This window comes from Schistocerca cancellata, chromosome 6 (genome assembly GCF_023864275.1).
Source record: "Schistocerca cancellata isolate TAMUIC-IGC-003103 chromosome 6, iqSchCanc2.1, whole genome shotgun sequence".
In the NCBI taxonomy this organism is placed as follows: Eukaryota; Metazoa; Arthropoda; class Insecta; order Orthoptera; family Acrididae; genus Schistocerca; species Schistocerca cancellata.
Window position 1 is genome coordinate 172,219,475 of NC_064631.1, and position 13,508 is coordinate 172,232,982.

Genomic DNA, 13,508 nt, shown 5'->3' on the forward strand with positions numbered 1-13,508 from the left:
AAATGTATGCTATGTATGCTGCTCGGTATCCTGGACGACATCATCCAAGTGTCCGGACCGTTCGCCGGATAGTTACGTTATTTAAGGAAACAGGAAGCGCTCAGCCACATGTGAAACGTTAACCACGACCTGCAACAAATGATGATGCCCAAGTAAGTGTTTTAGCTGCTGTCGCGGCTAATCCGCACATCAGTAGCAGACAAATTGCGCGAGAATCGGGAATCTCAAAAACGTCAGTGTTGAGATTGCTACATCAACATCGATTGCACTCCTACCATATTTCTATGGACCAGGAATTGCATGGCGACGACTTTTAAGGTCGTGTACAGTTCTGCCATTGGGCACAAGAGAAATTACGGGACGATGACAGATTTTTTTCACGCGTTCTATTTAGCGATGAAGCGTCATTCACCAACGGCTGTAACGTATACAGGCATAATATGCATTATTGGGCAACGGAAAATCCACGATGGCTGCGACAAATGACACATCAGCGACCTTTGCGGGTTAATGTATGGTGTGGCATTATGGGATGAAGGATAATTGGCCCCCATTTTATCGATGGCAATCTAAATGGTGCAATGATGATGATGATGATGTTTGGTTTGTGGGGCGCTCAACTGCGTGGTTATCAGCGCCCGTACAATTTCCCAACCTTTGCTCAGTCCAATTTCGCCACTTTCCTGGATGATGATGAAATGATGAGGACAACACAAACACCCAGTCATCTCGAGGCAGGTGAAAATCCCTGACCCCGCCGGGAATCGAACCCGGGACCCCGTGCTCGGGAAGCGAGAACGCTACAAATGGTGCAATGTATGCTGATTTCCTACGTAATGTTCTACCGATGTTACAACAACATCTTTCACTGCATGTCAGAATGGCGGTGTACTTCCAACATGACGGATGTCCGGCACATAGCTCACGTGCGGTTGAAGCGGTACTGAACAGCATTTCATGACAGGTGGATTGGTCGTCGAAGCACCATGTCATGGCCCGCACGTTCACCAGATCGGACGTCCCCAGATTTCTTTCTGTGGGGAAAGTTGAAGGATATTTGCCATCGTGATGCACCGACAACGCCTGACAACATGCGTCAGCGCATTGTCAATGCATGTGCGAACATTACGTAAACCGAACTACTCGCTGTTGAGGGGAATGTCGTTACACGTTTTGCCAAATGCATTGAGGTTGACGGAGATCATTTTGAGCATTTACTGCATTAATGTGGTACTTAAAGGTAATCACACTGTAACAGCAAGCGTTCTCAGAAATGATAAGTTCACAAAAGTACATGTATCACATTGGAACAACCGAAATAAAATGTTCAAACGTACCTGCGTTCTGTATTTTAATTTAAAAAACCTACCTGTTACCAACTGTTCGTCTACAATTGTGAGCCATATGTTTGTGACTATTGCAGCACCATCTATCACAAAGCGAAAATTGGTCCAACTAAAACATTCATATTTCCTTACGTACTACATGAAATTGTAATAAAAAATGGGGATTCCTATTCTAAAAAACGCAGTTGATATCCGTTTGACCTATGGCAGTGCCATCTATCGGGCCAACCATAGCGCCATCTGGTTTCCCCCTTCAAGCTAGACAAGTTTCGTTCTTTGTAGTTTTTTCGTTTGACGCTTATTTCGTGAGATATTTGGCCCGGTCACGATCAATGGACCACTCTGTATAAACTAGGAATTGCACATCGATGGGATTCAGTGCATATCAATATGCATAAAGCATCTAAATACAAAACAGAAAAAATGAAAAAACCTAACTTGCACGCTACGTAGGTGCAACAAAAATTATACTACACAGAATTTTATCCACATAAAGATTACACTGCCTGTCGCAAAGCACTACACATTACAGGAAACAATTTTCACTAACTTCATTGTATACATTGCTACGTCTGTTTTGAACAACACTTGTGACTTACCTTTCGAATTCACTTGGACGCAAAAAGTATCTTCCTCTAGACATTTTGATGGATGATGTCCATTTCCAGCGACTTTTGTGGCCACATCTAGCCAACGCTTACAGGACTTTTCTTTGCAAATTTAAAATTCTGATTCTGAGCTCCATATGTGGATGATTAAGTTCTAGGGCCAAGTCTTCCAAGGAAATCCTTCTTTTACGTGATTTTCCATTGTGATATTGAGGATATTAGTTTGTGTATAAAAAGAAAGCGTCTATAGCTGCACCAAGCATTACATGAGCCTATAAAGTCGACTACCACCACCTTGTTTGTCTTTCGCAAGTCGTTTGGTCAAGAGAATCCACACCTGATTTCTCGTTTATTCTTTCTGTGAGTCTCATCAACTGTGGAGTCGTGATGCATGGAACGTTGCAGCACTGCACTCTTATTGTTCTTTGGTGCCCTCTGAAAGACACTAGTTGCTTATTTATTGTGGTGTTCTCTCCTGGATGTGATCTCTGTCTGCAGTTGCTTATGAATGGTTCCCACGCATTGCGAAAGCTATCACATTAACATCTTGGCTCCTAGCTTGTCGGGTCCGTCTATCGTCGAACTTTATTTCTTCGAAGTTGTTTATAGACGAAGTTGCCACATAAACAGGACTCCCAGTAGAGTTGTGAGATAATTTCCTTATAGGAACATTCCAGCATTTGTAACTGCCAGTTAATAGGTGCATTCCAAAAAATGTTTCCTCGTTTGTCACATTACAGCATGTTTGGCCTTTTACAACTGCTGTGTATCGTCCTTCCAGATTTGTGCAATGAACTATTTCAGCCTCAACTTTATTTGTGATGACTCCAAGCGTCTTTTGGCAGGACCAGGAGAATCTTTCATTATACGATGACTAAGCGTTCTGCTAGAAGGAGTTAGTGCTTTGCTTCACTGAGTTTCAAAGTGTCCGATAAAAAGTTTATAGACTTGGCTGAACTTGCTACGTTACTTGCATTTTCAGGCTGTTTTGTGCTTGGTATTTTATTTGTATTTGCAGGCTGGAGTTTACTTGCTATGTTATGTGAATTTTCAGGCTGCGCTGTATTAGCAGGCCAGTCTATCCTTGGTAAGCCTGCATCATTTACATCCCAAGATTCATCACTACTTTCTTTAGATTCTGCGCTGCCCTACATAAGCCGATATGCAGGATAAATTTAAACTTCGGAAGCAATACTAGATTCACCATCGTCCAACCATTCGGAAATAATCGTTGAAGAATTAGGACCACCTACATTCATTATATAAGCAGGTTGTCCTGTTCGAGAACTACTAGATGATTCCATACTGTAAGAAACGAACGTTTCTTGGTTAGAAAGGAAGTCTAAATGGTTACTTAGTCAGAGAAAAAAAGAAGCAAGAAAAAGACAGAAAATAACTAACATAATTACCTACATCAGCTATCAGAGCAATCCCTTTCACTTCTGTCAACTTCGGCAATGAGCAGGAAGTCCAATATTGTTGTTGCTAGAGTCTAGTCGGTGTAATAATTGGCAGTATAAAAATACCAGAAGTACCAAAATTCAAAGACTGGCAGAAAGTCGCTCGCTGAAGAATTAGATTACAACATGTCTTAAAATTCCCCTACATACATTACGTGCATAGCCTTTACAATACACTTTTTCATACAATCGTTGCTATATTAAATACAATTTTATCATCTTTCTTAGCTCTAGACATATTTTTAAGGATTACATAAGATATTGCTCAATTATTTGTTATTTTAATATGATTAAACGCATGATTAATTCACTCTCTGACCTTAAAGGCCCTGTGACTCACCCAAGGGTTAAAAGTAAGTGAAATGGATGCAAAGCATGTTTACTAGAAGGGTATACAAGAATTGAAGGCAAACAGTGCAGTACAAGGCAATCACCTACGACCAGCAAGAGTACAGGTCAGGTCGTGGTGGTAGGCATGTCAGAGTCAATGAGTTCGATGAAGAACCAACGTAATTAACTTTGTCAAATAGAAATTGATGGAAACATTTGCATTAGGATTGTGTGTGGGAGGTAGCTGTTATGGGCCAATCTAGAGGACACAGACACAGGAGGACACCTGCCGATATGGCATTCAGAGCCAATAAAGACTAATGTTTTATCATGTTAAGCCGTTCATAGCCTATAAAGACTATTGTTCATCTAGTTTTGTGACAGGAGGTAATAGGCATGAGTACCTCTGTGGTCTGGAAACAACTAATCAGTCAATGGACGACGTCACACGTTTTCCACAAGGCGTAAAAAATTTAAAAAGTCAGGTATCACCACTGCAAAGCACTTTGACTGCTTTTTAGGGTGACGAGAGCGTTATTCTACGTACAGGATCGTACACTAACAAACGGGTTATAAACATATTTCACACAGAGTCAACAGAAATGATGCCACAGGGAGTACACGGAGTATATACGCAGAGGATATTTTTCGTATGTAATCTGTAGGTACGATTAAAACGGTGCCCAAGACTGTGGCTTGCGATACTCCCACCGTTTTCTGAAACGTCGCTACTGAAGCGTCAACAAGCAGATGGTGTATATAAACATGCTGTGAACCGAATGTGTATTGAGTATACGGAGGGGAGAAGCACGCCGAAAACGCAGGTGAGCTATGAATTTTGAAATCCTTTTTAAAATTTTCGGGTAGTTTGGTATCGATTACAGAGAGATGGAAAAACCATTCTGTTTCTTCAAAGCGAGTTAGAACAGTCTGTACTGACAGATTTGTATAAAAAATCAAAAGCAGAAAAGGTGTGAGGTAAGTTCATTCTCACCGCTCATGTTCATTTGTGGATTGAAAAGTGAATGAGGGAATTAAAGAACTGTTGCATTTCGACAGGGACAGAAAATTGGCACAATACGCGATGATGCAGCAGTGGTAGCCGAAAGTGGACAGTTTGGATTTGGCTCTAAATATATTGGAAGGTGTGCTAGCTGTAGGGTGAGATATGGACAGCAATGGGAAAGCGTCACAGGTGAATATACTAGTGGGATGAATCTTACAGCCGGGAAAGTGAATCTAGAAGGAATACATATACACTCCTGGAAATTGAAATAAGAACACCGTGAATTCATTGTCCCAGGAAGGGGAAACTTTATTGACACATTCCTGGGGTCAGATACATCACATGATCACACTGACAGGACCACAGGCACATAGACACAGGCAACAGAGCATGCACAATGTCGGCACTAGTACAGTGTATATCCACCTTTCGCAGCAATGCAGGCTGCTACTCTCCCATGAAGACGATCGTAGAGATGCCGGATGTAGTCCTGTGGAACGGCTTGCCATGCCATTTCCACCTGGCGCCTCAGTTGGACCAGCGTTCGTGCTGGACGTGCAGACCGCGTGAGACGACGCTTCATCCAGTCCCAAACATGCTCAATGGGGGACAGATGCGGAGATCTTGCTGGCCAGGGTAGTTGACTTACACCTTCTAGAGCACGTTGGGTGGCACGGGATACATGCGGACGTGCATTGTCCTGTTGGAACAGCAAGTTCCCTTGCCGGTCTAGGAATGGTAGAACGATGGGTTCGATGACGGTTTGGATGTACCGTGCACTATTCAGTGTCCCCTCGACGATCACCAGTGGTGTACGGCCAGTGTAGGAGATCGCTCCCCACACCATGATGCCGGGTGTTGGCCCTGTGTGCCTCGGTCGTATGCAGTCCTGATTGTGGCGCTCACCTGCACGGCGCCAAACACGCATACGACCATCATTGGCACCAAGGCAGAAGCGACTCTCATCGCTGAAGACGACACGTCTCCATTCGTCCCTCCATTCACGCCTGTCGCGACACCACTGGAGGCGGGCTGCACGATGTTGGGGCGTGAGCGGAAGACGGCCTAACGGTGTGCGGGACCGTAGCCCAGCTTCATGGAGACGGTTGCGAATGGTCCTCGCCGATACCCCAGGAGCAACAGTGTCCCTAATTTGCTGGGAAGTGGCGGTGCGGTCCCCTACGGCACTGCGTAGGATCCTACGGTCTTGGCGTGCATCCGTGCGTCGCTGCGGTCCGGTCCCAGGTCGACGGGCACGTGCACCTTCCGCCGACCACTGGCGACAACATCGATGTACTGTGGAGACCTCACGCCCCACGTGTTGAGCAATTCGGCGGTACGTCCACCCGGCCTCCCGCATGCCCACTATACGCCCTCGCTCAAAGTCCGTCAACTGCACATACGGTTCACGTCCACGCTGTCGCGGCATGCTACCAGTGTTAAAGACTGCGATGGAGCTCCGTATGCCACGGCAAACTGGCTGACACTGACGGCGGCGGTGCACAAATGCTGCGCAGCTAGCGCCATTTGACGGCCAACACCGCGGTTCCTGGTGTGTCCGCTGTGCCGTGCGTGTGATCATTGCTTGTACAGCCCTCTCGCAGTGTCCGGAGCAAGTATGGTGGGTCTGACACACCGGTGTCAATGTGTTCTTTTTTCCATTTCCAGGAGTGTATTTTGATACCTGGGAAGCAGAACAGATAAACATCACAAGTTCACGGAAAGCATAAGAGCAAGGATAAGGCCAAATGCTCTTTTGTAAATGGCAGCTAATGTCCAAGAATATAAAAATTTTGCTTACTTCTGAGTGTATTAAAATGAGTCTGACAATTGTAAAAAAAGACCTCGAAATGAATTACAATAGGCGAAAAGCATCAGAAAGTACGTGACAAGTACGCGGATATACTCATAAGCAGTCGCTTTTGAAATTTAACACGTCAGATCTAATTCATTTCTCGTGTATTCGATGACACGATCACCACTTGGTTACTGTGAACTGTATAAATTGCATTTCACTCTGATATACTATTATATGTCAACATTAACAGGATGATGGGTGTTGGTTTCACTACATTTTCCTAATAGTATCGGAAAAAACTGCTCCCCTTTCAGTGGTTGGGAAATTTGGAAGTAACAACATTAAAAATAGCAATTTCTGAGTGAAATCAAGCCGTTCTGCTGTTACTACATGCCAGGCTCTTGCAGAGCTAGAGCATCGCTAAACTGTCAGAATGTTACATTCTTTTGTCCTGTTCACTTTCATGACCGTTTTTCGTAGGCTGTGATAAAAGCAAATAATGATTCCGATACAAAAAATACCCTCTGACCTATGGAATAGTTTTCGTTCTCTGTGGACGACCTGTTGCGTCAACAGTTATACGCAAAATATCTTCGTGAGTACTTGTTTTTGTACGTTAACATATTGCAACATGTACCTTGAATTTTAAATTGTGTGAGAGATGCTTAACATGTGTGAGTGTCTATATCAGAAGACTACTAGAAATCGTAAATTTTTTTTCCCAAATTCGATATTAGCTAAAATAGTCATAATTAACTATAAAATTGCACGTTGTGTTCACAATTAATTATAAAATGGAACGTTGTTTATATATTACAGTAAAGGCAGCAATTAATACTGCAGGTCATACATTGAAAACATCACACTAAACAGGACAGTACACAGAAAAACGCACGTGAAAACTGGAATTATATGCCGAAAACTATCGTCCAAGAATTAAATAAAAGAAAATCATCTCTGGCTGCTGAACAACTGATTTCGAAATATAGATTATTCCTTCAGTTGCAGACTTTCGCCAATATTTTCTAATAGGTAAAAGGAAAAAACAAAGTTTCCAACACTTACAGTTCTCGACCAGAAGTGTTTGAGGACCTGAAAGACCTATCCTTGTCGTGCTAAATAAAACGAAAATGAAACAAAATATCTGGTGAAAGCTTTCATAATGAGATTGCGGACAAGTACGCCCTTTAATGTCAACGACGAGTAAAGAAAAGGAAGAATTTGAGAGCCAGAACAGAACCTAATTCGTAAGTCACGACTCTCCATTGACAACATGACACAGCTGAAATATCAACTCCTAATGATAGGTTAGTCATAATCGATTTACATTAATGGCGCTTGTCGATGTAGTAGAGTTGGACAAAAATATGGAAACTCTATGAGAAAAGCATGCTCCAACATCAATGCAGGTGCTGCCCAAGCCTACAGGTAGGAAAGTTGTTGGTGCTCATGTGGTGAGTGCTTCTGTAACCAAGGGAACCGAAATGTTTGGTGTTTCAAGACTGATATGCTGGGTGCTTCTGTAACCAAGAGAACCAAAATATTGGTGTTTCAAGAGGCATCGTATTGAAGATTTACACCGCATACAGGAAAAGTGGGAAAATATCATCTACTATTTCACAAAGCGGACGAAAGTGTATTTTGAATGAAACTTCCTAGCAGATTAAAATTGTGTGCCGGACCGGGACTCGAACTCGGGAGATTTGCCTTTCGCGGCCAAGTGCAAGCACTTGACCGCGAAAGGCAAATGTTCCGAGTACCAGTCTCGGTCCGACACGCAGTTTTAATCTACCAGGAAGTTTCATATCAGCGGACACTCCAATGCAGAGTGAAAATCTCATTCAGTATTTTGAATGACTGTGAGGCGAACCCTTTCAGTACCAAAACAACACGAAGGTCGCTCAATTAGGAGGTAATTTCAAGACGAACTCGGATTTCAGAACCACTCATGCAAATATCCGTAACAGGAAAACTCGGTGAAGAAACCATTGAACAATGAACCAATGGATAAATGTCACTTCGTCGGACGAGTGTTATTTTACACTGTTTCCAACATCAGGTCGTGTTTGTACCCCAAGTACGAAACATTGGGGGGGGGGGAGTTTGGAGATGATTTTCACAGCCATATAATGCCATTTCTTGGACCCCACCGCTACTTTGCAAGGCCACATTACTATCGAAGCGCCGGCTGCCGTGGCCGAGCGGTTCTAAGCGATTCAGTCCGGAATCGCGAGACCGCTACGGTCGCAGGTCGCAGGTTCGAATCCTGCCTCGGGCATGGATGTCTGTGATGTCCTTAGGTTAGTTAGGTTCAAGTAATTTTAAGTTTTAGGGGACTGATGACCTCAGATGTTAAGTCCCATAGTGCTCAGAGCCATTTTTTGAACTATCGAGGTCAGTGTAACCATCTGGGATTTTCAGGTCCGTGTCATGGTAAAATATTTGTTCCTCAAGAGGATGCCGTTTTCCAAGATGACAGGCCCCCTGTTCAGGAGCTGACATGTTCCACAACTGGCTTGTTGAGCATGAGGATGATTTTCTCATTTCCTCTTATTACCAAAATCACTGTAATTCAGTATTACTGAGCCTTAGTGGTCTACTCTGGAGGGAAGAATGTGTGATCGCCTTAAACATCATACTCACCTCAAGGTGTCACAATTTTGCAGTAAGAATATAATAAAATTCCCTTCGAAAATATATAGGATTTGTATTTATCCATTAAGAAACGATTGAGGATGTTTTGAATGGCGCCGTATTCGTCATTTTAATGTGTTGTGTTTTATGATTCCATATTTTTGTCCAACTTCTGTAGTTTCGTGTGCAGCGAACAGCCGGCGAGGTGTGAATTCGCCAGTCGGCTACTGCCCCGATTGCTGCCATGTTGATAGCGACGCTTACGTGCATCTGTGTGTTGTAAGCCCAGTAAATATAGTAAACAACCATTCTCAACAAAACTACTTGTGAAATTTAATCAAAATTCTTCACACTTTCATGGTAATTGGTAACTGCCGTCACATAATAGGAAATAATGAATACTTTGTACGTAGAAATTTTCTAAATGTAACTATGTACATATTTTTCAGGTCTTCTCACGGGGCCATTGCTGAAGAAATTCAGTGTACGTCAAGTGGCTTTCAGCGGGGGCTGCTTTGTGGTGGCTGGGATCCTCCTCACCAGCTTCGCCAATTCCTTCATCCAGTTCATTATCACCTACAGCATCTTCTTAGGTTAGTGAGTCAGTTTACCCACTTTATCAAAATTCCTCTTCTGCAATTAAATTCCCTCTTTGCAGTTATCCATGCCGATTAATCTTTTCTTGCCCGTCTCATCCTTTCACTGTCTGATTTCCTATTTTCGTTTTTGTATTGTTTTCTCTCAGTATTTTGCCAGTCTCCAGTAATTTATCTATGTTCTGAACTCTATCCTGCAATCACTGTTAAACGGACAATTTGAAATAGAAAGGGCTGAAATCAGTTTTATTTTGATTACTGCAATTTCGTATGACTATCAAATCAAAACCACCAGGAACAAAGTATATCTTTTGTTGGATCACTTTTAGTCTTTGATACGGCAACCCACTTTTAGGACCACAGTTGTTTCAATTCACTCTCCAGGTTTCTTGATATGAGAAAGTTTATGTAATTCGTCATTCAAAGGAGTAGCTGTTTCTTTTCTCCAAAAAGGAGCCATTGATCATCGATGATGATCTTTCTGGTGACTGAAAGGCCGGGGACAGTGTTCTAAAATAACAACAAGTTAGTAGTGTGAGATATGGCACCACGACTTTAGTAGAGCATATTGTTCCACAAGATCAACACATATAGAGCAGCTTACAGTTAGGTGGCAAAAATATCTTACCTTCACTTTTGTTTGTATCGATTACTTCTGTCATAGATGAACATTGGTGGTTCATGTTCAAATGAATTTCGTCTCTGCCTTTCACTCAAAGCGAGTTTCGAAGGCAAGAGAAGCTGTGAGGGCTGGTCATAAGTCGTGCTTGGATAACTCAGTCGGTGAACACTTACGCGCGAAAGCGAAATGTCTCAGCCTGGAGTTCTGTTTTAATGTGTCAGGAAGCTTCTGTGTGTTAGACACTTGCTAACAAATCCGAATGGTGGAGAAGCTGCTACACTATCTCATTTCTGAACAGTTGTAGAAACTGGTCGGTTGATCGCGCAGCAGGACAATAAATGGCGGCTCAACACCCCTTCGTTTGTCCTGAATAGATATCTGGACCGTTATTTCACAATGTTCATCCGCAGTGATTGTTGTCCATCCCTAGGACCAAATGATCCTGGTTTTCTTTTTAAATTTATTTTATCTGTCCCATAACGTTGTTTCTAGTCAGATGATGGCGTTGCGATTTTCGCAGTTATTAGTGTAGCTTTAGGTTTCAGGTCAGCCCTAGATCTCCAGGTCAGACGGGGGTGTGTTCTTGCTGTTACTTTGTTCACCAACATGTCGCCTAAACAACACAGAACAACCCAAAACCGTGAAATCAGTTCTTGCTTTAAGACTACACCTTTCGTTTCACATGTCTAGCATGTCTAACGTTTGGCGTGGCATGCTGTTCTTCTGTACCTGTATATGATTTTTTCCAGTCTTGCGTTTCTCGTAAACATATGAGTAGTCTCTGTGCTTAGTATTCGTTCGTTCATCCTGTGTCATCGTACTTATTTCTCTCATGACCAAGTTGAAATAGTGTTGAATTTTGAGCATTCCTAATCCTATGACAAATCGATTAATTCGTTGTGTAATGTGATCGAATATGGAGATCTACTGTGCGTCTACGTTACAGTTGAGAGCGGGATGGGCGACTTCAGTAGTTTCGATTGCGATCAAATAGTAGACACCAGAGGTATGAGGCACTTGTAGCTCCCTGGCTTTTCTCGTACCAAGTTCTATAGGGCAACTACCAGCAAATAGGTTAATTAACTTTTTGTTTACCACATTGTACTGTTTTTGGACACTAAATGCTTCAAACTTTTGCTCATCAACCGATAGCTGCTTTACGGGATGAACTGCTAGTCAAATATTGGTTGTTTTGCGTGCCATGCTACCCGCATGTGAAATCATATTAACGGACCAATATTCATAAAGGACTTGACGAAAATAACATTTGGAAATTGAATAAGAGTTGTTTAGAACAAGTACTTGAAGTGAATGTGTCTTGATAACTTTAAAACCTTTCATTTTTATTATTTTACATTTTTTTTACGTATAACATGCAGTAGTATCATGTTCAACCTGTCCTGGTGTTATAACACCACGAAAACGTAGAGTAGAACATGGATCACCATTAACTCTCTTACAACAGATAATCCGATTTTACATACAATTCCTATGTTCTGATAGCTTACAAAGACACTTGCATGCAAAAATATTCATTGTTTACATTAGGTATCAGATATGAGGCGAAAGATATGTGATTAACAAGGACATGTTTTCGCTAAGGTAAATAACAGCTATGTATCAGAAAGAATTTAACATATTTGTCCTTTAAAATACACATGAAGTAATCCTTTATAATGAAAATAGTTCTTACAATTAACTTTTATCACATAGAAATCATGTTAGAAATATATGAGGTACATTTCTATGTTAGCAATTCGCGAAATTTATTTTTGTGTCCTATGAGATAGTATTTTTTTAAGTATTTTAGAAATGGATTGTTAGCTAGTTTAGTTTGTTCATTAAGGATGTTCTGTGCTAACATGCTTTTATTTGGAAATATTTCTGTTTCTTCAAGATACTCATAATATTGTCCTAGACTGCATTGTGAAGAATCTGTAGCTTGCTTTCAGTGCTTTGCACGGAACGTTCAGCAATACGTACAGCAAAGGAGTTTTTCCATAAACTGTTTACCCAAACTGCATTGACTTACTTCTTAAACCTTATGTCGAAGCTTCTGCCTGTCTGGTCAATGTAGTATTTTGGGCAGGATTCACATAGTAGTTTGCATCTGCCAGCTCCCTTATGGGAATAAATGGAAGTACATATAACGAATAGCTGAGAGACGCAGCTTATTGTTTATGAAAAATCATATTCTGTTATTTATACTTTTGAAGGTATTGGCTATTTTACAGAACAGGCTTTCCTAGAAAGGACATAGAGCATGTTTTGTGCTGAATTTAGCAAATTGTAGTGGCAACAATGATGCGATAGATGTGTTGTATTTAGTTTTTGTTATATGCAAAAATTTGTCAAAAAGGGGATGGCTGTAACTATTCTTCTTCGTTACTGCTTTAATATTATTAATTTCCTTTAGTTCCTCTTTTGTGTCACGCGGTATCTTAAGCAATCCGCTTCAGCATTGTTCTGTAATATGATGCTTTATGTTGATATGGCTGACAATAAATATTGTTAATACTTAGAGCAGGGCTGTTGAGTCCCTGAATATACCGAAAGGGTGTTTCTGATTTTTATTCATAATTGTAATACTTTTATTATTTTAAATTTCTTTGGAGAAGGTGATGATTTCGTACGCGTTGCTGAACTGATTCGCAGGAGTGTCTATTTCATGACATATATCGTCATTCAACGGAACATTTTTTATTTTTTATTTTTACACCCTCTAATTTATGACTCAGACTTTTCTAAATGAAATTCTATAGTTTTTCTGTGGCACTGGCATGTTCTTGAAGAGGAATTGTGTGGAACATAATCAAATAATAATAGGATAACAACATCGCAAACCACTGTCTCGTCGTCGTGTTAGAAGTTACGACGCCATCTCTGTCACTGTAGTAAATGTAAGCATACATGTAATACAGGAAAGGCCAAAGCTAAACTCAGAAGAGATTAAAACAGAAGTAGTTAAAATAGCCCATGAAACAGCACCACTTAAAAGACACAAAGAGCACTGATGCGGAATGAACATTGTGAAAATGCATCACTGCTTAGAAAACGGTCTTGGCTTTCGTGGCACTCCGCCAGAAACCAGTGAAGAATGTATTAGCT

At 41.5% G+C, this 13,508-nt stretch overlaps 1 protein-coding gene across 1 annotated transcript in view; it reads left to right on the top strand.

Moving 5' to 3' along the window:
- Positions 1–13,508, top strand: part of LOC126088228 (monocarboxylate transporter 13-like) — a 59,091-nt gene that overhangs the window by 35,807 nt on the left and 9,776 nt on the right. Inside the window, exon 4 of the mRNA XM_049906356.1 lies at positions 9,632–9,775. Coding sequence (XP_049762313.1) covers positions 9,632–9,775 — 144 coding nt within the window. The remainder of the gene's footprint in view (positions 1–9,631; positions 9,776–13,508) is intronic.